Genomic DNA, 27,555 nt, shown 5'->3' with positions numbered 1-27,555 from the left:
TTTTACGGTGAGTTACAGTAATATCATTCCTATAAGGCCAACCACCAGAAATTACGGAGCACTTCCGTATTTTCAGTATAGTCCCTATCATAATGGTTCATTATAACTTAAATGTTTTCTGACAGAATTATGTTAAATGTTAAGACTAAGCCTATATGAAACATTAAAAGCTTCAATTTTTCTTCTAAATCATTAAAAGTACAATATTGTAGAAGTTATTAGTTTTATTATTATCATTGGCATCTGTCTATATGAAGTTGCCATCCGGCCATCACGTAACTACAAATTTATTAGTTTATTACTATTATGATAATATACTTGTACATTTACCATTCAATCTTACGTTTTATGAAACAGGCAAGATATAAAAGTTCCACTGTATATTCAAAGGACCAAAACCATCATCTATTACAATTATCGATCAGATACGCCGCCGCCAATGCTAGTGTTTTCATGTCGCCTATCAGCTGGCGCCAAAACACTTCAAGTTCAAAGTTAGTTCATAAACAACGGATGATCTCTGCTATCCAGCAAGAAGTCTTGTGATTCCACATTACGAAGATTGAAGAGTGAACAGCATCAGGTGAGTTTTAAGATTTTTAGGTGTATGCTTTTGTATTTGGTAAGATAAAACTTTACTATAATTGCGGCTTATCCTTCATGAAGACTGCCTCCGTGATGATCATCTGGAACCAGTTAGGTTTTTGCATTTGTACTGTACATCCTGTATGTTTAGATGGCAATAAATAATCCAGGACTTGAAAAGTACAGTTACTGTACATTGTTTCTGAAGCTATGTGGTAAACTTCTGATAAACATCCCGTTAGCTATTAGCATAGCTTGTTAACCTAGACCATATATAGCCTAACCCAGACTGGGTGAAAATAGCAGCCTGTCGGAGGCGACAGCCTAACTGTATGGGCACATAGCAAGTAATTGTGTTATGTAACTTGTGAACTTTTGTCACCTGAATAATCATTAGGTAATTCTTTACAAAAGGTCCGCATCAATATTTGGTGTTTGACCTTACTAAAATAATACAAAACCTCTTAATATGTACAGTAACTTAACACAACCACCTAACCTAACCTAGGGCGCCGTGCCCCTACCTAGGCCTAGCAGGGGTGGGGGCTTGGCCCTCTGCGACCCCTTAAGGGCACAACCTAACACATCAAACAAACACTCAAATATTGATGCGGGCCTTTTGTAAAGAATTACGAAATCATTATTAGACAGTATCCTAAATTAGACCAAGAGCCAGTGATGTGATGTCTTCCTTGCTTTAACATTGTACTTTTGGCTGCTATTTTATAGAGGGCTGGTGGACCATGCCCCCAGAAGCAAACTCTTGCAAACCCAAAATGAGCGGTTTGTTTCAGGCTTGTGATAGTTGCATTTTGAGTTTGTGTTCTCAGAAATAGCAGAGAACAGTTTGTTTCATGTACTCTGAACGTTTACCCCAAATAACCAAAATAAGTACATTGTATACAGTACACACATTATTAAATAATTTATGCTAAGTAACTTATGAAAAACGCCATCAAATTGCCCTAGAACTACAAGTTTAAAGATAACTGGAAATTTGAATTTGGCGGGCTTCTCCATTATCACAGAACATAGTACATCCGCATGACAAAGTAGTTCTCCTAGTTATATTATGTAGAAATTGCTTATGGGTGCGATTTACGTTATCAGTGGAATGCATATCCGTAATCTTTAATAATATGTTGACATATTATTATATTATTGCCAATTTACATGGTAAAGTGCATTGGGATTTGCCTGTCTAGTATTGTTCCGCTTTGTTTACAATATTAACATTTGTATTTTGGCGGCAACGGTGCAAGAAGCTGTACTCGTTACCGGCAACGAAAAGGTATATAATTTGATTTTCCTGTCATTAATTGTAGTTTTAATGGCCTTGTCTATGCTGTCCTAAATGAGGTGGAAATGCCAGACAAGAAAAGTGTTTAGAATTGTCTGAAATATAAGAAATACTACGTAGTTTCCATACTGAAATCTTGTCTCGGTTTAGCCTAAACTACCTACCTATTAGTAGGTATATAGCTATGATACTGCATTGTCTGTACACAAATCAGTTAAATAAGAATAATAGGCTAATCGTAACAAATCTATAATTGAAGGGAAAAGCTCCACGGTCGATATTGCTATAATAGAGGTAGCCTAAATCTACCTTAAACTAGAATACCTATCCCCGTTGTTTCCGAAAATAGGCCTAGACACCTACGACTCTAGTAGAAAAATGTTTCGTAGATATAGGTACCTATTAATTGACAACAACCATCTGTAAGTGTTGTTAAAACTAACGTAAATATACCACATAGTTAGATAGCCCTAACGTAGACATTAGGTAAAACATCGTCAAATGGTTCATTGTATCGGCAAATGGTCCATTTTTTCACTCGATATTTAATTGGTGGAACAACAATATAATTCAATATTTAAGCATACCATGCAAAAAGATTGAAGTTTCGTCAACAAAATGAGATATGAAATGGAATGTTTGTTGACACAAGTGATGATTAAAGTGTGTCAATTGAAGGTAGACTATATTAGTGAATGTATATCTCAATGAACTTTGAAAAATACATGGTTTTTAAAACTTATAAGAGATATTGTGAAGAAACTATGTTTGATTGATCATAATAACCTTCACAAATGTAGGCTATAGGACTATGAAATGTTAAATTTTCATAATCTCACCGTCACATTTTACCCTCCCACAATCCCCCTTTAATGTTAGTACAGTATGTAATAATGGTGACAGATGAGGAGGCCCTCTTCCAGGTACTAAAACTACCCACACCTAACCTCTAATAATTTAAATTATTACCTGTACCAGTAAGTTATGCAAGATTTATGGCAAAACTTTCAAATCCCTTTCTTCATATTTCCAGGTACAGTTGTTACTGGTACTGAAATTAGGATCGAGGTAACAAATTCATCCCATCAAGAAACTAAAGTTATCCCCACTATATACACTATGTTCCGTGTTTTAAAATTTTACATTTTGACTCATATCCTGGTACCTACTCTACTATACATAATGTAATGGGATGCCACTTATTTTGCATGCCTTGTATGATACTTTGACAATGAGGGTAAGTTGCGGCAATAAAGATTTTATAAAAATTATTTCATTGAAGAAAGAATAAAGGAAACAGAAATTGAGGCAAATATATATAAAAAAGAAAGTAGCAACACACAGGCAATCAGAAAGAAAAAAAACGAGAAGAGGCACGAGCGCTGGCTCTTGCTAGAAGAGTTTTGGGTAAAAGTGAGTTGGAAAGACATAGTTTTTTAAGCTGTGATGTGGTACCAGATACCACTGGTACTACAGAAAGTAATCCAGGGCACAGCTGTGTTAATTTTTTAGACAATGGAAAGTATGTACACAAGTATGTACACACTTCAGATGAGGAGGCAGTAGGCCATAGTCACAATTATGATGGTTATTGTTCAGAAGTGAGTGAAGGTGATAGTGAGGTTTTAGATCATCATAATTTACATGTTGAAGCTGATGCTCCTGGTACCTCTGGGATGATTTAAGATCTGCAGCCGTCAAAACATGCATGACTACAGTGCAGGTAGATGCTGTTCTTAGTACTCTTCACAAACACAGAAACCTATTTGGCATCATCCCTAAATCATATAAATCGCTATGTAAAGTCACATACTCTCCTATAACTCAAGCCCTCAAAAGTAAGTCAGGCATGATTACTATTATTTTGGGTTAGAGGTCCAGTTGAAGTGTTACTTGAGCTTTATCCAGAAAATGATGTTAAGAAACTGGATACCATATCCATCATAATTAACAATGATGGCTTTCCTTATTCAAGAGTAACAACATAAGTTCTTGACCTATACTAGTTCAGATTGCTAATTTAAGACCAAGGAAGGTATTTCCAGTTGTACTGACTGCTGGATCAGGGAAGCCTCACGACTTGGAATATTTGGAAGATTTCATCACAGAAGCCAGGCACTTGATGGAAAATGGATTAGAGTTTCATAACCAGAAGTTCTGCTTAGCTATAACAGCCATTGTATGTGATGCCCCAGCTCGGGCTCATGTAAAACATGTCAAACAGTTCTCTTCAACGTTTGGGTGCGACCAGTGCGAGCATAGGGTTCCATGATGGATACCGAATGACTTGGCCTCGTACTTGGAAGCTACCACTCAGAACTGATGATAGTTTTAGAACTAAATCACAACCAAGTCACCACAAGGCTGATGGAAAGGATAGCCCATTCCTGAGGCTGAAAATAGTCATGATCAGTTCCTTTCCCCTGATTTCATGCACCAGGGGAGGATGCATGAAGAAGTTATTGAACTGGAACATTTTTTGGCCCAAAGTCAGCAGGAACTGATCAGTTCAAGTGTCGTATGTCTAGTAGAAATGTAGACACTCTTAACAAAAGGATGATACAGTTGAGGGATTTCATTCCAAACTGCTTCAGCCGTAAGCCACGTTCATTTAAAGACTTCTCTTACTTCAAGGCAACTGAAATCCGTCAGTTGCAACTATACACGGCTAAGGTTGTATTCAAGAATCTGATGGCCACAGATGAAAGCTACCAGAATCTTGTCACATATAACAGTGTGTGTGCATTGCTTGTAGATGAAAGGACTGCACAACCCTACTCAGAGTACTGCCAGTTGTTAATGAAGAAATTTGTTGATAACTGTCAGGAAATATATGGAAATTCTTTTTGGTGTATAATGTACACAGTCAGCTACACTTTCCTCAGTGGCTGAAATGCATGGTAGCATAGATAATGTTAGTGCTTATGCATTTGAAAGCAAACTAGGGAACTAAAAAAAATGGTGACGTCTAGCCATCGACTGATTATCTCTTTGGTCAAGGGTGTTCAGAGAATGCAAGCAGCTGCTTGTACAATGAAACTGAAAGACATTACGCACAGTATCAGTACAAAATCCCAAAACAACATATATGTTAACATGGAAAAGGGCAAATGCTTACAGGTAATAGATTTCACTGATGGAACAGTGTCATGCATGGAGTATGTTGCATCATTCCCTTTTATGAAAAACCTTTTGACTCGAGAAAGATTGGTTGTTACCAGGTGCGAAGACAGGATTACCGTTATGTCACAGTGAATACAGCTTACATCATGAAATGCAGGAGAGGAATGAAAATAGACATTGATAAGTTAGAAAACATGAATTTGCAGAATATGAAAACATTTCCATTATTATGGCAATGCTTCATGACCAGGACAACTGTTTATACTAAGCATAATGGTATCTGTACTGTGCATTAGCTCTAACTAAATAAGGATTTATACTTGTAAAAACTTATCTGAACATGTAATATAACTATTGTGCAATGAACTCGTGTAATGTTTATGCAGGAAGGACAGAAGTAAATATAATATAGTAATTAAAGAACTTAGTGTACTGTATACTGTATAAGGCAGTGGTGCTTAACATTTGTGGGCTTTCACCCCCTTAGGGTTAATCTTGAATCAGCGGTGGCCCCCTTATCCCCAAAGAGCAAATGTTTCAGTAACCATACCCTATAGGATATGCTGGCTGAAAGCAGCAATTTCTCCATAGATAAACTAGTGTCCTATTTAAAATAAAAGAATCACTCCCACCAAATATAATTCAGTATGGTCTTAATAGTATAGTAATCTGTAGCAATACCAACTAGAAACACATAACCCCAGTGTAACAAAGTTAATTTAACTTTTCGTACCAAAGTCATTTTGGCTCCACTTATACTCCTCTCCTATACTTTTCATCTTTCCCATGTAGAAGTGCATAGCCCACATACCCAGTTTTCTTCTTGATCTTCATTCATTTAATAATTTCCCAGGGGAGGCGTGCCCATAGTGTACTAGTAGAGAGCAAGGCATGCAAAAATGAAAGTGGGGATTTTTTTAAAGTACAGGTATTCTACATTTGTAAATTTCTCATTTGTATATTTGTGGGATTACTTTTAAGCTGATTTTACAAGAGAAAAGAGATGTAAGTTTAAACTTAATACTGCCATACTATGTAACCTTTTTATGGAGTATGTGACATTTAAACTTGCTATACATATACCAGGTAATGTACATAATACAGTATTTAAAAAAAAAGGTACAAATTTCACTCTGGCTCATTTTTATTGATATCATTGTCTTCTCAGCAGATTTGAAATGTCCTCTTCCGAGTCAGAGCTGGAAACTCCTCCAGTAAAGAAGATGTGTTCCTCACAGTCTTCCATCATTAATCGTGTTTCTTCAAGGCAGTCGGAAAAAGCACAAGTAAGTTGTAGAGAGGTGTTATTTCATTCATAGATGTTTTGTAGTCATGCAGAATGTTCAGTGTGTGCATGTATGAAATTCCAGTGGACAGGCAGAGTGCATATACTATGCTGTACAATATTATATCAGTGTACTGTACAGGTACATTGGTATTTCACCTGTGAATTTAAATGTTTTGAGCTGATCCATTCTCACTTCAAAAGGGATGAGATTCAATTGCATCCATAAAAGTAAAAAGAACATTTACATGATTAATTGATTTAGGGTATATAATTATAGTAAGTATACTAAATAGGATATATTAGGTAGTCTACTAATATACAGTCTGTATGTTGTGCACAGAAATGGTGGGCTGTGTTTGACTTCGCAGAAGACCATAGCCTGCTGACAGTTCCTGCGGGCTAGGTCAGGACAATTAAAAAGTCAGACAAAACGGGCACAACAAGAGTCAAAACTAAATGTTTTTGGCCTAAAAAGGGATCAGCCGATGAATTAAATGTTCAGAAATTAATTAGAGTTTGTTCAGATCCTGATGTTAATAAATGGGATTTATTAGCAGGAGTCTTGAAAGGTTTTTGCAATAGCCTTAGAGACGGTGATGCATACATCACTGAGAAACTTGGTACAGTCAGCACCAGTTCCAGTGCTGTTACTGATTTAGAAGACTTACTCGAAAAAAAAGCTGCTTTAGCTGTAAAAAAAAAAACAAGTTATAGACCCAGCCCCAGGACATTCAGTGATATCGTCAGCAGATCTCCCACTCCAAATGTAGCCAGGACTCCCACTTCAATGTCCCAGACAGGGCATAACCCCAGCCCCAGTACCTGTACTTCAAACAGTATACTTGGTATGTATCAACAGTAACATATATACAGTATGTAATTGAATTAAAATATCGCCATTTATTTGTATTTTACCAAGTAAAATGGTATATGAGCACTACCATACATTCTTAGTATAAAATTTTTGAAAATACTGCTGTTAACAATTACAGTTTAGAACATTGCAGGTAATTATACTCTTTTCTTTAATTTTAATTATACTCTTTTTTTCCTTTTACCAGCCCCTTGCACTTGGTGTGGAGTTTGTAACATTTTTAGCAATGTGTGAGTGGTGGTTGAATGAGATAATTATCATATCTTTTCCTAACACCTTGATTTCAATCTGTACTTCCAGATGTGAATGCTGAAAGTGGTGATGAGAGCCAATCTATGCAAGTTACATCTGAGAGGAAAGCTGTTGATGGACGTTACAAGGCTGACCTTAATGGTATTATCATTCTACTTCATTTTCTTTGACAGCATGCATTACTTTACTGTATCTCAGTCAGTCAGCAGCAAAATCTCATCTCCGTTTTGGGGGTGAGAACGGACCATCTGCTCAGGGGAAAAAACTTTGTGCATGCACTTGACTCACTTTGCTCCTTGTTATAGAATGTTATAATGTAAAACTACCTAATTCACTCCTCGTTAGGGGATTATCACACATCTGCAGAATAGAATTAGCTCAGTATTTTTAGCCAAGTTGATTCTGGGGTCTCTGGGCACTGATCATCCTTTATATATACCAAATATAGAAAATTGGACATAATCTTGATTGTATAAGATGTTCCATTTATTAATGAACCTTTTACATTGCTACCATGAGAAACAACACAAAAGATAGGGTCATGGTTAATTACCTTCTTTTGTGGAGTGAAAAGAATTACGCATACGGTACTTATTTGCACTGATGAGATTTTTCAGGAGATTTGAAAGGAAGGACCGGGACCTCAAAATGAGACCCCAGAATGATCATTGATGCCTTGCCTGATGGCTCATAGTTGCAATACAGCGTGCTTGTTTCGGTGCCATTCTTGATTAGAATATGGTATATGTGACATACCCCCTTAAACTGACAAATCTGAGATGTAGACCCTTCAGTTTAATGCATCTCATAAGTTGCTCTCGATTTCATTAAACTTTTAACTTATTTTATTGAATTGTTTCCAGGAGCTGTTACCCCAAGGCCACAAGGAAGGAGGCTTTATGATGATGTACAGGAGTCAGTTCGCAACAAGACTAAAGGAGACGAGAGGAAGGAAAACCAAGTTAGCGGAAAAAGAAGGGTGAGACAAAATATAGGATTTATTTTCTTTGTACTGCAGTAAACCTACTCTGTAACAAAAGTCTCTTATCAGCTAGTGTTGGAAGACATTTGTGTTGCACCACTTCGCGGATTGGACAGAGGAGAATGTGTGAATACCGAACTTCAAAATCCTGCTATTGTCTATTGATCATAGATACAAAGTTCTTCACCTTTCCCTATCCCATGCAGCCCAAGGACTGGTACTCAGTCTCTGGTCTGGGCAACAATCTCCTTCCTTGTCTCAATATTTCTCTTCCTCTGATTTTTTCACTGAAGTACAAGTTTTGAGTTCTGGATTGCATAGTAACTTAGTAATCACTAATCAGTTCTGTATGTTGCTAAATGCAGGCCCCACTTTATGGTCAGATCAAGTCTTCAGACTACTTAAAAAGAAATATATATGTGCTGTAGTTTATTTTGGTTAGGATACTGGAGACTTTTTTTTTTTTTTGCCATGGCCACCTCCCCAGTTGGAAGCTCCCTGGGGCAAGGTGTCACAGATAAGATAAGGTTATTTTGTGGTACCAAAAATATGAATGAAGCATCCAGTGAGGTGAAAAACATAATTTGTCCAAAGTGGGGTTGCTCTATCTCTACCATATAATTTTTTTTTTTACTTATATCAATTAGCATACATAGCATAAATTTGTTACTGCAGGATATTCAAGAGCAAACGCTGCTGCTACACTTGCTTCAAGAACTCAAGAAGGATGTCCAAGAATTGAAAGAGGATGTCCAGCTTATCAAGAATAGGATGGACATGTTGGACCCTAAGTGTGGTGAAAATAAAACTGTGGAAACCACTTTGAAAACCCCTTCGAGATACTTCTGGTCATTTGGCTTCAGAGCCAATTCATTGGAAGAAGTAAGTGAGCTTTTAAATAATGGCAGGATACAAGTACATGCAATATGGTCATTAGTTGCCTAGCACTGAAGAATAAATTACAGTTGGGAATTACCCCCAATTAATAAATAAGGGTACCCAACCTTTCCTGGTTCTAATATAACCTCTGCACAATAATTAATACAAGTCAGATTTTTCCATTTTGTATACTGGTTGTTCAGTATAAGAATATAACTTCTTTTATTTCCAGACAGAAGGCTGAACGTCATCTTGTTTGCAGCAAGATATCGGATAAGTAATGTATTTTGTCTCTTAACAATGCTGCTGGTGTTGGTAGTGTATAGCTGATATTATAGTCTAGTCAACCCTTGATTTAACAAACTAATTCGGTGAAAGCCTGTCCATAGGTTGAAAAGCCCTTCTTTTTATTGTACAGTTACTGGAGGCATATTTCTGTAGCTATTTGTGTTTTTCACTTTGTGGGAGGTTTTCTGAAATTATGTGGTAATAAACTGAGTAAAATTAAAGTACAGTACCTGCTTGATAAATTTTCCAAGCATTGGGCAAAAAGGGCATGCTGTTTGTAGTTGATGGTATCAATTAAACCGAAATCCGTTAAATTGAGGGCTGAATGTAATTTATTTTGAGAAAAGATGCTTTGCTTACATTTACTATACTGTTGCCTTTTTAAGCTTGACAAACTTGCACTGAGCCACTTGCAGGTGCAGAGGATTAATGAATGAATGAAAACTATGGGATTTAATGGTGGTTTACATAATAGGAATAATAAAATATCCCTCACATTTCTAATTACAATCAAATCACAATTTTGGAAGGGATTAAGGTCATTTGTTCTCTGCACCTAAAAGTTGACTTGGTGTAAATTTGCCAGTTTCAGAAAAAGTAGACTATAAAAAAGTGAAGACCTTTTTTTCTCATCTGTGTTCACATTTTGGTGACTGTCCTCACTGTCATCAATATTTTCAGTGCCATAGGCTGCCCCTGCTAATAGATAGCCTGGCAAAAATGCCTCTAGACAGTCAGACTAGAATTCTCGAATAATTATTACCGCTTAAGTCTTTCAATGTTGGAAATTTTGTTTAGACATTTTCACATTAACATACGTTTGTTATTAACTTCCATTTTATCCGGCATCTACATCTACATTGTTTTCATCATATTTGCATATAATTAGTACTGTCACTTCTGTCTGTATGGTAATGAGGTATGTACTACATATACTCACTACTGTATTATAATGCCAAATTTCTCACCTTAATTATCCAGAAAATAACTCTTAATATTGATTTACTTCATAGTACATTCTCATTCATTCCCTGTGCTTGGGTGTTCTGGGTTTTTGTTACAGCTGTGTAAGCCTACAGTAAGGCTTTTTTACTTCCTGAGTTGTATGCATATATTGTCTATGTGTGATTTGGTGACACACATGATATCCAAAATGCAACCATTATGCTTAAGGATTCCTTGTACATTTTTTTTTTTTTATTTTGTAGTGTTTAGCTTCCTGAGAATGTGGCCTCTGCAGTGACAGCAGTGAAAAATAATACTTCCACTGATTTCTAAGGTGAATTTAAGTCCATGACATTTGGGTGTTATTGTATGAATAGCGGGTGCATGAGGTTTATGCACGTACACTGTACAGTATGTACGTGGGTCACTTTTTCATCCGCATGTGTTAGTGTTACTTTTGCTAATGTATTTTAGTTAACTTTGTTTTGGGTATGTTCTTTCCCCAAAAGTATTGCAAAATTTATTTACTGTCATAGATAAGTAAAATGAATGGGCAGGTTGAGCTTACAATAATTGTGTATTAACTCCTAGACGGCGGGTCATAAAAGGACACATTTGCCACCCAAGGCAGGTGTTTTTGGCCACCCCCATAAATCAATTAAAAACCATTGTTCCCCTGTAAATCATGAACAGTGGTCAAGAAAATCATGAACATAGTCAAGTAAAGGTTACGAGGTGAAAAAAGAAAAAAAAAAATACATATATTATTTACTATATTTTCGAATAAGTTTTGATGGATTCATCATATTAACTACATTTATTCATATCAAGCATATGAAGTAATAAAAGTAACAATAAGTACACAAAAACACAAAATCACATTTTTGGCTAGAGAGACAGGGAGGGAGGGAAATAAGGAAGAAATTCATCTAAAATCATGTGTCATCAATAGGGTCCCTTCTTTAACGACTGGAAACGCTTCCTCTGACTTAATTCAAGTAGGAAATAACAAAAACCTGGATGTTTCCAGTAGAATTTTTTTTTTTTTTTGCTGGTAACACCTGTTACCACCTGCTTTTTGAGTACACAATGGTACTGGTAACATTTATTACCACCTGCCTTCTGGGGGTTAAACAACGCTGCCACATTCAAACTCTATCTTAAGATAATCTTGGGTGTTTCCAGGACAAACCATAATGTGACATTCACCACATCTCTGGATTTTTTTGTAAAAAACTTCACACAATGTAGGCTTATGTGTACTATGAATTTGTATCAAATTATAATGTTTTAATATTTCTGTTTTTTAATTAGGGAATGGTTAAAAGTGCCAATTTTTCCGCACCCACTATTTTAAAATTTAAATATCTTATTTTTAAGTTAGCAAATTTGTGATTAGTGCATTCAGAGGTTAAAAATAGCTCTTTTAATATTATATTAAGCATTTTTTGGCTACACTAAAAACAGAAAAAAGTTACAGAAGCATTTTAGTTCACTTAAGCTTACATTGTGTAAAATTTTTAATAGAATTCATAGATGTGATGTCAAATAAAAAAAAAAATTCTCCTGAAATCACCCCCTTGACATTGTTAAAGGATGTGCAGTGCTTTTCAGGTGATTTTCAATAAGAAATGGGCATGTCTGCAGTTTTTTCATTATAAATACAGGAAACAATATTTGAATACTAATAAATATTTGTTTTATCAACAGCTTCTTGAGCGGGAAAAGCAGTTCTCAGAGGAACACCTAGATAGTGAGAAGAACAGAGGCTTCCTTTTAAAAGTCCTCGTAGAATTAGCGCCAAAACCAAAACATGGAAGTAAAATCTCGGCATTGGACATCATTCGAGTGTCAATGCAGAGACTTGCTGGCGACTGGCTTTGGCAATATATTTGTGCCACCGGTAGATCGGGGACAAAGATGTCCATGAGCAGCAAGATGCCACAAATAAGGGATATAATTCTCCTTACTGCATGCAAGACACTTTCAATAGATCCAAGAGAGGCAACAAGTGCTCTCTCAGTTTATTTGAAAAACACAAGCACTAGAGCATCATCCAAACAACACAGGGAAAAAGCTAGGTTAGGTGGGATAATAAGGTCAAATAACAGTGATGAGCATGGAAGAGCTCAACCTCATTCACAGGGAAGACAGGCTGGTAATGACTTTCACTCTGGAGGTGCAGATCCTGGTGATAGCTCTGCCAGTGAGGATTCACTGTCTCTACTAGGTCTACAAGAGATATCTGATGACTCGGATACAAACTAAAAATTAGTAAGAAAATCATATTCAACATACGAGTCTGTATCTGAGTGGTCAGATCTATCCTAATTCTAGTAGCTGCCTCCTCTATATTTATTTTTCTATGCTATTCATCCTTCCTGGGTAAAAAGCTCATAGACTGCATACCCAATTTTGTTCTTGATATTTATTCATTCAGTTTAAAAGTTAAGGTAGCAGTACTTATGATAGCTACTGTATGAAGCATCTGGAATTAGAAGGATGGATACCGACATATTGTAGCTTTCTAATATGTAAAAACTAATTATAATACATTTAATGCGTTTATGGCTGTACTATAGACAATTGAGTGAGTCATTTTTGTTGGTGCTTTATGGACTGTAAGAATGCCATGAGATTAAATTTTCCTATATAGCCACAGGCTATATAGCCCTTGTGTATAAGTGAAAAATTGAACAGGTTTGCATGTTGTGGTTTTGTACATGTTAGCTTCATCTAATTCTATTAGCATAGTCTGTCATAGAGGCGGCTAGACTTGGCTGACCTTGTTAATACTAAACTCCATAGTTGTTTCTCCACACTCCAGGAATGCCATTATTTAATTTATTTTCTTGCTGAGTAATGTGTACATATGGTACTGTGTATGATAAATAATAAAATGAAGATTGTACAGTTTTGAATGGTGATATTAAATGAAATTTTAAGTGTAATGGGGTTTCTTCAACATACAGTTGAAAAGGAATTTACTTTATATGCTATTTATGCCTACAACTTCAAGAAGATTACAGCAGACAAAAAAATCGTTGTGTAGGTACTTTATTCCATGTTCTTTTCTGCTTATTTCCTTTGGGTACTTTTACTGTATAATGGAAAGATTATTTTGTTAAATGTAATGTATTATGATTTATAATAAATTGGTTCTTAAAATGCAAGTATATTATTCAACATTTTGGAAACATTTAATCTTTGTGTTTGACAGCCTATTCCCCAGATGGGTCATCATAACAGTTCACTGATACCAGGCCCCTGTTTATTGCTAGGTGAACATGTACAGGCTCAGGGTGTAAGGTGACTTATACCTAGCCATCTTGCCTTCCTTGGGGATCGAACCCAATGTATATAGGCCTACAGGCTATTAGCAGAAAAAGGTGCTTTTCAGGTTTTTAAGCTTTCATGAACGTTCATGAAGGTGCTTTTGGGTTCGTTTTAAGCATTCATGAACGTTCATAAGACCTACTATGAGCTCTTTTTGTTTACAAAAATGGGTAGTTTTAGTGTCGTTTTTAGGGCTCATTTAGGTTCACGAACATAGGTTTGCGCGCCTTGAGGAGACGTTTCACAAACTCTCATAGAACTTCAAGTTTCGGGTGGGTGTAGGCTACTAAAGGTTTCTATTTTAAATAAGTAAATCAAATAGCCTAAGAGTGATACCTATAAACAACACTCTGGGTTAGACAAAGTAACAAACTGACAAGGATGATACATGCTAACTTTTATATAGCCTGTACATTTAGGTGAGAATAATTAATCATAAGGTAGAACTATATAGTAGCTCCGCGTAACCGGTGACGACACAACTTGACGTTTTCTATAGTTTTGGTTGCTAATTGCAGAATTTACTGTCCATTATTGGCGCTCCAGCCTAATTAACCTGTAATTAGCCCCTGAAGTTCATCCAACAAGGTAGGTGACCCGATGGGAAACTGGGGTTATGGGTGGGGTATAGCCCCTGACAGGTGATATGCTCCCCAACCAACAAGCTAGGTGACCCGATGGGAATGCGGGTTCTGGGTGGGGTATACCTCAGGAGGGTGTTAGATGGCTATGTAACGGCTCCTGGCTTGAAGTTCATCCAACAAGGTAGGGGACCCGATGGGAAAGTGGGGTTATGGGTGGGGTATACCCCCAGGGCAGGTGAACTGCTCCCAACCAACAAGCTAGGGGACCTGATGGGAATGTGGGGTTCTGGGTGAGGTACACCCCTGGGAGGGTGGTAGTTTATGTAACGGCTCCCCACTTGTTTCTGCCCTACAGTTCAGGGTACCCCTAGGAAAGCGGGGTTACTGGGTGGGGTACACGGTGGAGGATGAGAAACCAGTCAAATTTACAATTTTTGGCACCACAGGCATATGAAACTACGAAATAAACAGAGAACAAACAAGAACATTAAGTGAGTCGACACAAAGACAACCCAGTATTACTGTTGCCCCCAAGCACTTATGGGGGAGCCATCTGTTCATGTTTCCCTCTCACTGAAATTCTGAGATTGGGAGCTAACCCCAAACCTAACTAACCAATCACGTTAGATGTTGTAGCCTTGCTGAGGAAAACCCCCAAAACTTTACTGCTTAAAACGCTAACATGACTACCCATTGGGGACTTTCCCACGCTTCTGGGTACACATATGTGTCCTGGCGCAAGACAGAGGACCCTTACAGCCCCACAGACGGCCCAAATCACTTCCGACGACTGCAATGAACTGTTAGTGTGTTTCTCTCATGCATTGCACGGACACCGTTAACTGAACTGATATGAACAAACACAAAGTTTATTTTACACTAATAACTTATGTACCCGGACTGGCGCTTGCTGTCACTTGGTGCAACACAGTCATCCCCAGACAAGTAATGAACATGCTGCAGACGAGTTTCAGCGCTCCCTACCTACTGTCGTTCACAAAGAAATGCCTTCCCCCAACCCAGTACTAAACTCGGCAAAAGTCTGTTTGTGCCCCAAAAAAACAGTTTCCAAACTCATTATCCGCACCCCAACTCAGTTTCTTTACTTCCCCCAAAAGCCACATATGCATATACCCCCAAGCCAGTACTGAACCCGCGAAAGTGTATTTGTGCCCCCAAAAAAACAGTTTCTCCAAACTAGGTTTCATAAGTCCCCCCCCCGGCTGCACTCACTGCCACTTGTTGCAACACAAATATCCACCCCAAGCCAGTACTGAATGTGACGCAGGGAAATTTCAATGCCCCTCCACTTTTCACACCCCAACCCGTACCTTTGCTTCATGCCCAAACTGCAGTTTTACCTCAAAATAAGGTTTTCCCCACATACTTTAAACAGTAACCCCAGTACTGAACGGACCGTAAGTTATTCTGTACCCCCAGAAAATTTTTCTCCCCAACACGGTTTTCACACCTGGGTTGCTTTCATTGCCCCTCTGTCACAGCCTACAGCAAGCCTTTTCAGCCCAACCGGTCCTGTTAACGCTGCCTAAGTTTCTCCCCCCCCCCAAGTTCCTCACCCATTCCCTACCCCCAACAAGTATTGCGCTAAACCCCCTACAATTCACCCCTATAACCTACCAAACCCCTACCTTCTACCATGCCTATCCAACATAAAATCAGCAATTTGCGTGTTTAACTTCAGTGCAATGGCTGAATCCGTTCTGTCGACTTCGAGCGGCGTGCCTGAGCCGTTAACCGGCACAGCTTACACCACTAACCTGCGGTAACTGCTATGTCAGGTACTGTAATTTTTCCACTTACTACTTGGGCAACTACAAGCGGTTGATTAAGCTGCGCCAGGACCACGGCCTCCTCAAGACCCAGTGTTTTTACCTTCGTGCCCCTGTTTTTGCCTTGGGAACTTGCTTTTTCTGCACTTTTAGGTGTCCTGGTACCAGTGTTGGGTTTTGTTTGCTCACGGTTGTTTTTGCCCCATTTCCATTGCTTGGCAGCATTCCTTCCCAACCCCACCCCCCCCCTGTGGTTTTCAGTTACCCCGCATTTGGGGTGCGTGAGGCATTTCCTCCCTCCCGCCCCTGTTGCCCCCGCACAGCTGCTCCCTCGTTTCTGCCCATGGCTCCCACTTGTTCTTGCGCACCTGTAACATAAACATTTCCACTCGGCAACATTCTTGTTCCCCACCCGCAACCCCGTGTTCCACACTTCCCCCTTACTTTTGAGTTAACGTAGGGGCAAATGACACTTGACCGCCAATAAGGAAACCCAACTCAGCTACCAGGAGGTCTAAAAGTGCAGGAAAAGCAAGTTCCCAAGGTAAAAACAGGTGCGGAACTACCCTATAGAATTAGTTCAATCATAATTTCTTCTTTTATTTGCATTAGACTTAAACAGACTTAAAAAGGACTTAGTGCAAAAATAGTATTCTAGACTTTGTAAAGGCTATATTCCGGTTAAGTCTTATGTAGCCTATAATTTTGAGTGGTATTAACATAGCATAGGTAGTAGAATAAAATTCTAGACTTTAAGGCTACATTCCAGTTAAGTCTTATGTAGCCTATACGCTTGAGTGGTATTAACCTAGCATAGGTAGTAGAATAACAAGGTAAAGTGGCAGTCCTTTTTTAAAGGAATGCCTGATATTAGCTTAAAATCAGCTTGGCTGAGTATCAACAAAATAGTCATGGCTATTTAAAGAGAAAACCATTTTGCAGGAGGGTTATAAGTTAAGAGAGAACTTAACAAGATCTTTTATGACCAGCTAATGTGGATTATATTAGAAGTATATTAGCCTATGCCAGCTAAAACAATAGCTTGGGTTAAATAAATTGGTTCATAGACTAGCCTAAACGGTATAATTTACTTCCACTTGTTCCAGTTACTCTGATATGCTTTGTGACCCTTTAATTTGTTTTCTCATTTATTCTACAAGGAATTTTGCCTGTATTACTATGGTGGTAACTACACATGGATCACGGCGTTCTGAAACAGTGTGTTTGTCCTAAGTGTGGCAGGAAGTGCCAGCTAGACCTCAGCCCAAAATCATGGAGATGTGAAAGATGTACTGTACTTTGTGCCTGCCCCCAAGAAAGCTTATGGTCAACCTTGTTACCTTCTTCAATCTTTGTTTAAGGGAACCTGGTTTTCTCAGTCTGATCTGGATATTGTTTTTAGTGTGCTCTTGGCAGTTCCTTGAAGTAGTTCACTGAAGAGTCTAGCACAGAAAGCAGCCTTGAATGAATCCCTATGTTATCAGTTCACCTCCTGTGATCCACAGCAGACATTCCTCTTTCCTCTTAGAATTATGTTCTTTCTGTGCATCCCACTATTTCTTTATTGCCAGCATTACAATGTTGCTCAAAATTTAGGTGCCAGTACCGGTATTTATTTAGGCTGTAGTGATCCACAGTAGCTATTTCCTTGCTTCCTAGAGTTATGCTCTCTTGTGCATCCCAGTATTTCTTTATTGCCAGTAGTACAGTACTGCTTAAAAACTTAGCTATCAGTATTAATTTTGGCTAGTGATCACAGTAACTATACATCCTACCAGTACCAATATACTACGGTATATATGTATAATTATTTTTACCAACTAATGCTTCCTCTTTTTACCTGCAAGTTAACCGTATACATACTAAGAGCTTCAATTCATTCCAGAGATGTATAACTGCAGTATTTGTAATGACTCTCTGCCATCATTTGTTTCATATTTCAATCACTATAGGCTACACAGAAATGAGATTAGTATGTGTATTCCATGCCCACTTGAAGGCTGTGAGCAAATTTTTAAAATACTCCACGTTCATGAGCCACATTCATGATTTCATAGAAATATTGCTAACTGAGCCAAAATTGCAAAGTATGATGCTGAAAACTGTCATTTGAAGTGTGGAGTAGTACTTTGTGAATCACGTTCTTCATCTGTCCCTGATTTTTCTTCGTCATTTGAGCTGTCATATTAGAGAAGGCACTAGTATATCATGTCCTTTTAAAAATTGTGATTCAACATTCTCAAAAAAACAAGCTTTTCTCTCATATAGCGAGGAAGCATGGAGCTTCAAGCAGCAGTAGACTTATCTCTGATTCGTATATAATAGAGTCAGAGGAAAGCGAATCAGATTTACACTTAGAGCTCATCTTGAATGATAATACTGATCCAGTGGATATCAATACAGAATATGATACCTGTAATGTGCACGAACATGCAAACTTCAGAGAAGGGTTTCTAAAGAATTTAGGACTGTTTTATCTAAAACTCCCAGAGTAAATGTTTTGTACCTGGCATCCACAGTTCAACTCATAGTTGAAGAATTAACAGAAATCAGTGTCCTGGAAAAGAGTCATATTTCATGGACACTAAAAAACAAACTAAGTAGCTTCAGTATTGATAGAAATATTTTCCATGAAATCGACAGCATCATATTGAATGATAATTTGTTTAGAGATGCTCACAGCGATGTGTTTCGGACTGATTATAGTCGTAAAGTTTTCTATAAAAAGCATTTTGCGTATGTTGCTCCAGTTCAGATGAATTTGGGTCTTAACAAATATGGCAAAAACCGTACATTCCAGTATGTGCCAGTAAAGGAAACACTTAAATGTTTGTGGAATGAAAAATCTGTTCAGGCAAACTTCAAAAACACCAATTCATATGGTACTGAACTTGAGGACTTCTGTGATGGCTCTGCTTATAAATCACATTCATTGTTTTCCTCTGACCACAAAGCCTTGTCAATCATTCTGTACCAAGATTCATTTGAAGTAGTTAACCCATTAGGCTCCAGTAAGAAAAATACACAAAGTTCTTGGGGTCTATATGATACTTGGTAATCTGCATCCATCATGTCGGTCTGCTGTTGATCACATTCAACTTGTACTTCTATGTACTGAAAGTGATCTTAAGGAATTTGGTCAGGAATCCATATTTGGTGCCTTGGTGGCAGACTTAAAGATATTGAGAAAAATGGAATTAAAATCAATGGAAACAGCGTAGAAAGGAACACTTTTTCCATTGTTGGGGACAATTTAGGTTCCCATGGAATTGGAGGTTTTACTGAGAACTTTAGTAACTCTGCATATTTTTTGTCGCTATTGCCTCATAACAAGGGAAGAGTTTTTAAGGTGTCCATGGCAAGCTGGAAATGTCCAGAACACCCGAGTCTTACGACAGAGATGCTGGTTCAGATGATGGTGAATGCCATGGCATTAAGTTTAATTCCATTTTAATGACCTTACATATTACCATGTATGTCAACCAGGATTACCTCCTTGTCTTGGCCATGATTTATTCGAAGGTGTGGTTAGTTATGACCTGTCACTTTACCTGAATCGTATGGTAAAAATAAAGAAATGGGTTTCTTATGAGCTACTGAACTCTCGCATTACTAATTTTCAGTTACATGGTACAGATGTTGCTAATAAACCATGTAAGTTAACATGAATTCACAAACACTTGGAGGCCATGCTGTTCAGAACTGGTATTTGTTACGCTTCTTGCCATTTTTGTGGGCGATCTTATTCAGAACTATGAAGATGAGTTGTGGAAACTTTGCTTGCAACTCGAGAAATTGTGAACTATATTTGTGCTCCAACAATATCTCTGGCACAAGTAGCATATTTAAAAATACTCATAAATGAGTATCTTGAAAACAATTTACACTGTTTCAGATGTACTTCTGAAGCCAAAACACCATTACCTTGTTCATTACCCTGAGCTTATTTTAAAGTTTGGACCACTTATAAGGTTGTGGGCAACGCGCTTTGAAGCAAAACATTCATATTTCAAAAAGATGCATTCGTGCTGCACAAAATTATATCAATGTAACCTTGACTATGGCAGAGAGACACCAAATGCTGCAAGCAATGTATTCATCCGGTACTCGGTTCCTGGAGTTTATGAGATGGCCAAAGGTCTCCCCTTTTACTGTGACTCTTATTCTGACAATATACAGAGGGCAGTCAAGTCATTAAATTTCAGTGGCAGAAGTACCTCTGTGTCTGACATAATCACTGTTAGAGGTATTGCATATAAAAGAGGTGATTATGTAGTTGTGGACACCTCAGATTTTGGTTATTCATGTTTTGCAATAATCACTATGATTCTGTTACACAAAGGCAGTTTAGTTTATTTTCTTGTGCAGATGGTAGACACTGTTTATGAATACAATTTTGGACTGTATGAAGTGAAAGAAAAAATTAGTCAAATCAAATGTATTAACATTAATGATCTTAAAGACCTTTGGCCATTGCATGCATACAATATAGGTCGAAAGAAATACATAGCAATTAAACACCAGACTTTGACAGTAGATTGAATGTATATGTTCAGCATTTTCCAAAGTATTTTTTTATTTGACTTCATACTCCATCATCCAGTTCTGCATACCAAGCTTTCATCAGATTTTTAGTTTGCTTATTTCATATTTACCCACCAGACCACAATAACAATCTCTTACTGTACTTTTTCCGTCATTCTTTCCTAACTAACCAGAATGAACTGGGAGGAAGAACTGACAGGGAGTGTTCGCCATCATCTCTCAGGCCTCTGTGAAGAAAAGGTTAGTTTGATAGACAAAGTGCATTTTTTCAGTTCATGAAAACCTCTGGATAGAAAATAAATGTGTATATTTTGTATAAACCTACATACTACCGTAATAAAAACAGTTTTTGTTCTAATGTGTGAATATTGCTTGCCATTATTAAGCAACAATTAATTTAGTTTAGAAATTTCTTAAAAGCACAATTATCATTGTAAGTGGGAAAGCCATCATATTAAATTCAAATTTCTTCATAAGTATCAGTAACAAAATAGCTTTTCTGCCAGTACAGGTGGAAATTTACTGAAGCAACTAAGTTTAAAATGGATAGCATTAAGTTCTTTTTTATCTATAGGTTCAACAAGTTGTGACCCATTTAATAGAAGTAACTGGTGTGGAGAGTATGGAAGACACCAGTCTTGTGACAGAAGCTGACCTAACAGAGATTTTAAAACCTCTCCAGTCAAGAAAACTTATAGCAGGGTGGAAGCCCAAGGGATCTGGTGGGTTCTGCTTTATGATTGTATTTTTTTCTGGTTCCTTATTTTATCATGGGTGCCTTTTTCAAAAAATTTGGGTATCTTGGTGTCTATAGCTTTCAATATATAAACTTTATTTTCACCCACCTGTAGGCTTTTCTGCCTACTACCTTCCTTTCCTTGCTTGGTTATTTGTATGGCTTCTGTTTCTCCTCACAGCTTGGTTAATCTCAGCACTCCACCAGAACTTATATGTTTGTTACTGATTCTTCTTTACAGAAGGAGTTTCTACCTCACCACTAATGCAGCCACCTCAGAGAGTACCCATGCTGGTACTGGATGATATTCCAGGCCCAGTACATTCAGAGTGGGCTTATGACTTCACTATACCATGGGAAAATGCACCACCAGAGCTGCGCAGAGCTTTGAAGAGTGAGGTGCCACCAACTCCTTCATTAAGGAGACGATTGGTGCAAATAGTGGTTGAAGCCGCCACAAAAAAATCAACGAAGATAAGTAAGAGACAAATGTCGGTGATTAGCAAAAAAATAACCGATGAATATCCAAAGTCTTTTCTTGACACTTTCTCTGGTGAAATAGTTGGAACGGGTCATGATTCTCTCCTAAAGCAACTCCTATGTAGATATGAGAATATAAGGAGACATGCCAGTACTCCAACACAGGAAAAAAGAAGTCCAAAAAAGATTCCAAAAGGGATAGCTACGGTTGCCTGAATCCTACACCGTTGTTACCCGAAGAAGAAACGGAAGAAAATTTGGAAGAAATCAGACAGGAATTAGCTTTTTCAAAGTTCGGCTGCCACCGACAGCTGAACTCGAGTCATTACTTAACAGGACATATTATGCCCAGAGAAGGGCTATTAATGATAAGTTGCCACTGCATGAATTACAAGCTAAGTGGCCTTTTCTGTTTAAAGAAGTTGGCATGGAATTGCACTTCAGAAATTTATTAGGGATTCCAATGAAGGAAACTGCAAAAAGATGATTAGCCTTAGAGGGCCTAAATTTCTTAAATTCTTCGAAGAAAATATCTGTCCAATAAGAAAATTGCAGATGCACTTGCTGAATTAAACACTGTGCGCAGTGTAGTCGATAATGATCGGCCCATTTTAGCAACAGTCATATGTGCTCTGCCACATTTTCGGAGAGGATCCAAATTTCCTCTTCAGACACATGACTGTGGCTGGAGAAGTCAGTAAGTTTGGTGTTACCAGCAACACCATGCTTCATAGCAGTTGGTAGCTGTATGTATTTCTGGAAGAATCAAAGTTTTGAAGTAGTTGTTGTTTATGTAAACAATGTGATAGCTTTTCATTAACAATTGTAGGTCCTAGGCCTGCTTGAAGTTTGCAAAATTAGGGAAGGTTTATTTTCCATCTAAATCATTAAATCATATAATTATTAAATACTGCTGTATATATATAAGTGGGATTGCATGTGACTCTAAATCAGATCATTCCTATTCCTTAATACATTATAATAAGGTTTCTTAACACTGCATGCTTATGCTCTGAAACTTTTAATTTGAAACCACCTTTATACTTGATTTTTATTTCAAACTTCATACGTTTCTTCGTTGTTTGTGATGCTCCATGTGATCCTCTTTCTAATTCCACAACTCGACTTTTCATGCTACTGTTCCTAATATACTATTTTCAGAACTGTCTTTATTTGCACACTGTTACTACCTTTAAACTTTTCTGCTCCTATTTCCATTCTATATAACTCAAAATTTTTGCCTCTCATGGTATGTATGTACTATTGTATGAGTGTAATGTGCAATGATTTGTACTTGAATTCTGCAACTTCCTCAGGGACCTTATTATTTGTTAATCTGCATTCTAATACATGATGTATCCATACACTGTCTTGTGTGGTAAAATCCATAATTTTTTTATGTATTATCAGGAAACTCTTCCTACCAGTTGTTAGTGTTTGGCTTTCTAATTGTGTCACCCACTGTCAAAATAATTTTTTTCTGGGCAGTTTTCTGCAATAAACAGTGCTTCACTTAAATATTGTACAGTATATAGATTGGCATTTGCCTCTGTTTTCTCAAACAATTCAAGCTCTCTATTCCCACCACACATGCTATAACAAAATTCTGTTGTTACAGTATTTCACAAAGGCTTAATTTTCAGGAACACCGGTGCTCCAGGCTAACCAATTCATGGTTGCAGTTGATGGAAGAGTCATCAACTCAGACTTGACTTCACTCGTTGCTGCAATGTCCATGGTTTTTGCAGCATACTATATTTTTGGTATTCATTACCCATCAGAAGCTTCAGTCACACTGGAATTCATGCAGAGGTAAGCTGTTGTAATAAGTTAATTGATTTTTTTTAATTTGAGCATATTAGGCAAGTACAACATTAAAAGTTTTTTTCTTTAGGTGTAAGTGGTTATTGGCATAATTCCTTTAATAGGTGTGGCCCGTACATGCAGGAGATGCAAGTGAGATGAAAATATTGATTAATCTGGCCAAAATCACTATCTCTGACCACCTGACTTGTACAGGCCTATTGCTGTAAATGGTTTAAAAAGATACCACAGAAAAAAAACTAGAAAGGTAGATGAACCACACTGTGGTAGTGAAAAAAGTTTTGCATTCGAACTAAATTTCTCCAGATTATTCTTTCTTCCTAAGTAAACTATCTCAATACTGAGGATAGCAATGAGCATAAAAACACCATAGCTGAATTTATATTGGGATGTTACGCCAAAAAATCACAGAAACGAGTCGTAAAAAACATTAAAATGTATCGTTAAGTAGGAGCGCCCGTTGTACCGAAAAGAATCATCAAGTCCAGACCATTCCTACTTCATTCTTCAGAAAACATGTACAGATAAAACATGTACTAGTAATAAGAACAATGTAGGATTGTTCTGGACTTGATGATCTGGCAATATGGTTTTATGACGCCTTTTTGGCTTCTTTTTTGGTAGGCTGTCACACCTACTTAACGATATGTTTTTTTTTGTTTTGTATGACTTGAATGTTAGCATTTGGTTAATAATGTTTGCTAAGAATATTGATATGCTTTAATTGTAAGGAACTGGACTTTTTCACATAGCTACCGATGTTACTGTCTTTGCACTTAATTTCTGCCTGTACCATATTTCATAAAACTATTCCAACAGAAAAGAAAAAAGTTTATCACCAGTAAACATTTCTCTGAGCAGCTCTGTGAAAGTTGCTCAAAAATAAGCTTGCTCATTGAGCAAAATTGTCTGTGTAAAAGTACCAGTTAGATCATCAGTATAATGCTTTGGCACATACAGTGTGTTTCAGACCCTGCACTATTTTTGACAGTAAGTGGATTACCCAAAGGGACTGGTTAATGTAACAATGTTAGTGTGGAGTATCTGTCACGTCAGTAGGGAGGCTTCACCCATTTCTCTACCACCTACTCTCTCTTTTCGCTCTTCAGGCTACTCTGACCCTTTTATCTGTCACTATCAAGTACAAATATACCAGTAATGAATGCATCAATTATATAAAATTAATATAGGCTATAACGCATGTTTCAATGCATAGAGATTTAAACGGTTTTTGAAGGAGAGCACCTAAGTAATTTAGATTTAAATGTCCATGTACTGTACTTTGTAATGTGTGGTGGTCAGCAGTCGATTTACAGTATTTTTACTATCATGCTCATATTCTTGTAATTTTTACAGGTGTTTCTTCAAAATAAATCCGGAAAAAGGGACAAAAAATACCAGAACGAAGAAAAAAGTGGCACATACCCATCCAAGAATACTAAAGTTCATTGCAGAGTTTTCTGCATTTGAACTTATAGAATAAGGAATGAAAAAGCTCTCTCTCTCTTCTCCATCATCACTGCCAAGCTGGCTATATTTCTTTGCCAACTGTATACTAATAATTAACGAAAGATTTTGTGCTGAAAAAATTATGATTAAAATCAGTTTTTCAAGAATAAAGTTTTTGAAAGTTAATCTTCTCATTGTTTTCTCCAGTTGGATACATGACCTGCGCGAGGAATTTTATGTTAGTATTTATAATTGTAAATTTGCAAAGAAATATTAGAAAATTCATGTATAAATCCCAAAAAATTACTGCACACCCGATGTCAAGTAAATTTACATAAATATTTTACATGTGTAGAATTTGTTACCGATTTTAGTTTTTATCTTTTGATATTGTATGAGATGTAATTATAATTTCACAAAATAAATTTATTAGAAAAAACATGTATATAACTAGGTAAAATTTACAATTATCTTATAAAAGAGGCCCCACAAGGAAGGTAGGGAAAATTTTTTAGAATTATTTTTTTCACCTTTGATGTGTTTTTTCTTAAATTGGCCACCTCAAAGTTTTGCTGGGCGGGGTTGTAGCACAGTGATACAGTGAACCCCCAGTATTTGTGGGGGATGCATCCCACACACCCCTGCGAACAGCTAAAATCTGCGAATACTTAAAACCCCTCTAAAAACACTTAGAACTGCCCATTTTGATAGCTTAAACCAAGAAAAACCCTGTAAAAATGCTTATACCTGAGTATTTTAATAGTTTTATCACAAAAAGTGCATTTATTCTTGAAAATTATATGAAAACAGTAATTAGTGAATATTTTCAGCGAAAAATACCGCGAATGGACGAATTTTCCGCCAATAATGGCTAGATATTCCACAGAGAAACCCACGAATATGGGGTTTTACGTTATGTATTTTCACCCGTATTTGAGAAAATCACGTAAAAATATTAACCGTAAATTATACGGTACGTTACGGGTTAACAACAGTAAAACCGTAAATTTTACGGTTAAAATTTTTACAGGATTTTCTCAGATACGGGGAGCAAATACAGTACATTAAAAATTACGGGACCCGTTTTAAAACAGTAAATGCCTGGCAAAATTACTGCCAGGATTTTTACCATTTTTTCAACGGGAAAATTTTTAACAGTGTACGGCCTACCCCCAACGCCAAATCAAAGTCCTCCAAGAGAAGGCATCGTGCTTACCCCATATGAGAAATGGGAAAAAGCATGTTAAACGAACAAGAAGTATATATATATATATATATATATATATATATATATATATATATATATATATATATATATATATATATATATATATATATAAACAAGTCTCAACCTTATAATTAAAATATTCCCTTGCATCGGGACCAAACACAGAACTCTGAAGAAAGGCAAACACACTTACAAACTTACTCTCACAAATGTCAAACGAAAGATTTTGATGATAGCTAGATTTATCTTGCAGGCTGCACCTTTGCATAAAAGACATTTTTAATGAAATCCCAACATAATAGTTGCTCAGCTGATAGCAGCTAAGTACTTATGACCCATGAGGCTTGTTGGTAGGTCCTTTTGTTTTAGTGTGCATATATATATATATATATATATATATATATATATATATATATATATATATATATATATATATATATATATATATATATATATATATATATATATATATATATATATATATATATATATATATATATATATATATACATATATACATACATACATATATATGGATATATATGTATATATATACACACATAATATATATATATATATATATATATATATATATATATATATATATATATATATATATAACTAGACTTTATTTGCAAATTTAACGAAAGTCATTCAGCAAGCTATGATCATGAAATGGAGTGAATTCCACCCCTATAAATGGAAATCATCACTAGAGGAAATTCTGATTCACAAACATTCAGGTTAATGATTCGAGACCAACTAATACTAGTGACTAACACCTGGTCACCAAACAAAGTGAAAAAGTCATAGTTATTCTAGACCATAACAAATGTTATATAGTAAGTAAAAGAATAAACACCACTTCCAAAATATTCGTTCTCACAGGAAGAAACCAGAATTTCCTGTTGAAAGAAACATATCATGTATTAAAACCTAAAATGGTTTTAAAGGACATTTATATTCAAGACAGAAAAATGTACAATAGAGAACAGAACAGGAAAATACATAATGGAGACATAGCGAAATTTCACTGCAGCACTACTAGGTCTTTCCACAAAATGTCT

General features: G+C 36.7%; 2 protein-coding genes and 1 pseudogene across 2 annotated transcripts; all 3 read left to right on the top strand.

Annotated features, from left to right (window-relative positions):
- Nucleotides 1-454: 454 nt before the first annotated feature.
- Nucleotides 455-25,376, top strand: LOC136831717 (uncharacterized). Its single transcript, XM_067092339.1, has 5 exons — nt 455-583; nt 20,945-21,011; nt 21,346-21,493; nt 23,631-23,799; nt 25,168-25,376. The coding sequence occupies exons 2-5, from the start codon at nt 20,946-20,948 to the stop codon at nt 25,292-25,294; spliced, it is 510 nt and encodes a 169-aa protein (XP_066948440.1). The 5' UTR covers nt 455-583; nt 20,945; the 3' UTR covers nt 25,295-25,376.
- Nucleotides 3,226-7,003, top strand: LOC136831365 (uncharacterized; annotated as a pseudogene).
- LOC136831366 (uncharacterized) lies at nt 6,711-13,576 on the top strand. Its single transcript, XM_067091690.1, has 5 exons — nt 6,711-7,141; nt 7,471-7,563; nt 8,286-8,401; nt 9,080-9,286; nt 12,227-13,576. The coding sequence occupies exons 1-5, from the start codon at nt 7,084-7,086 to the stop codon at nt 12,782-12,784; spliced, it is 1,032 nt and encodes a 343-aa protein (XP_066947791.1). The 5' UTR covers nt 6,711-7,083; the 3' UTR covers nt 12,785-13,576.
- Nucleotides 25,377-27,555: the final 2,179 nt, after the last annotated feature.

Source organism: Macrobrachium rosenbergii, chromosome 48, assembly GCF_040412425.1.
Source record: "Macrobrachium rosenbergii isolate ZJJX-2024 chromosome 48, ASM4041242v1, whole genome shotgun sequence".
In the NCBI taxonomy this organism is placed as follows: domain Eukaryota; kingdom Metazoa; phylum Arthropoda; class Malacostraca; order Decapoda; family Palaemonidae; genus Macrobrachium; species Macrobrachium rosenbergii.
Note: the sequence above shows the minus strand (reverse complement) of the source record. Positions and strands in the feature narration are given on the sequence as shown.

Coding starts and splice junctions, on each gene's coding strand:
- LOC136831366 (XM_067091690.1), top strand. CDS start 7,084: ATGTCCCAGACAGGGCATAACCCCAGCCCCAGTACCTGTACTTCAAAC. Junction 8,402..9,079: donor AAGTTAGCGGAAAAAGAAGG/GTGAGACAAAAT, acceptor TTGTTACTGCAG/GATATTCAAGAGCAAACGCT. Junction 9,287..12,226: donor GAGCCAATTCATTGGAAGAA/GTAAGTGAGCTT, acceptor TTTTATCAACAG/CTTCTTGAGCGGGAAAAGCA.
- LOC136831717 (XM_067092339.1), top strand. CDS start 20,946: ATGAACTGGGAGGAAGAACTGACAGGGAGTGTTCGCCATCATCTCTCA. Junction 21,012..21,345: donor CAGGCCTCTGTGAAGAAAAG/GTTAGTTTGATA, acceptor TTTTATCTATAG/GTTCAACAAGTTGTGACCCA. Junction 21,494..23,630: donor GTGGAAGCCCAAGGGATCTG/GTGGGTTCTGCT, acceptor CTTAATTTTCAG/GAACACCGGTGCTCCAGGCT.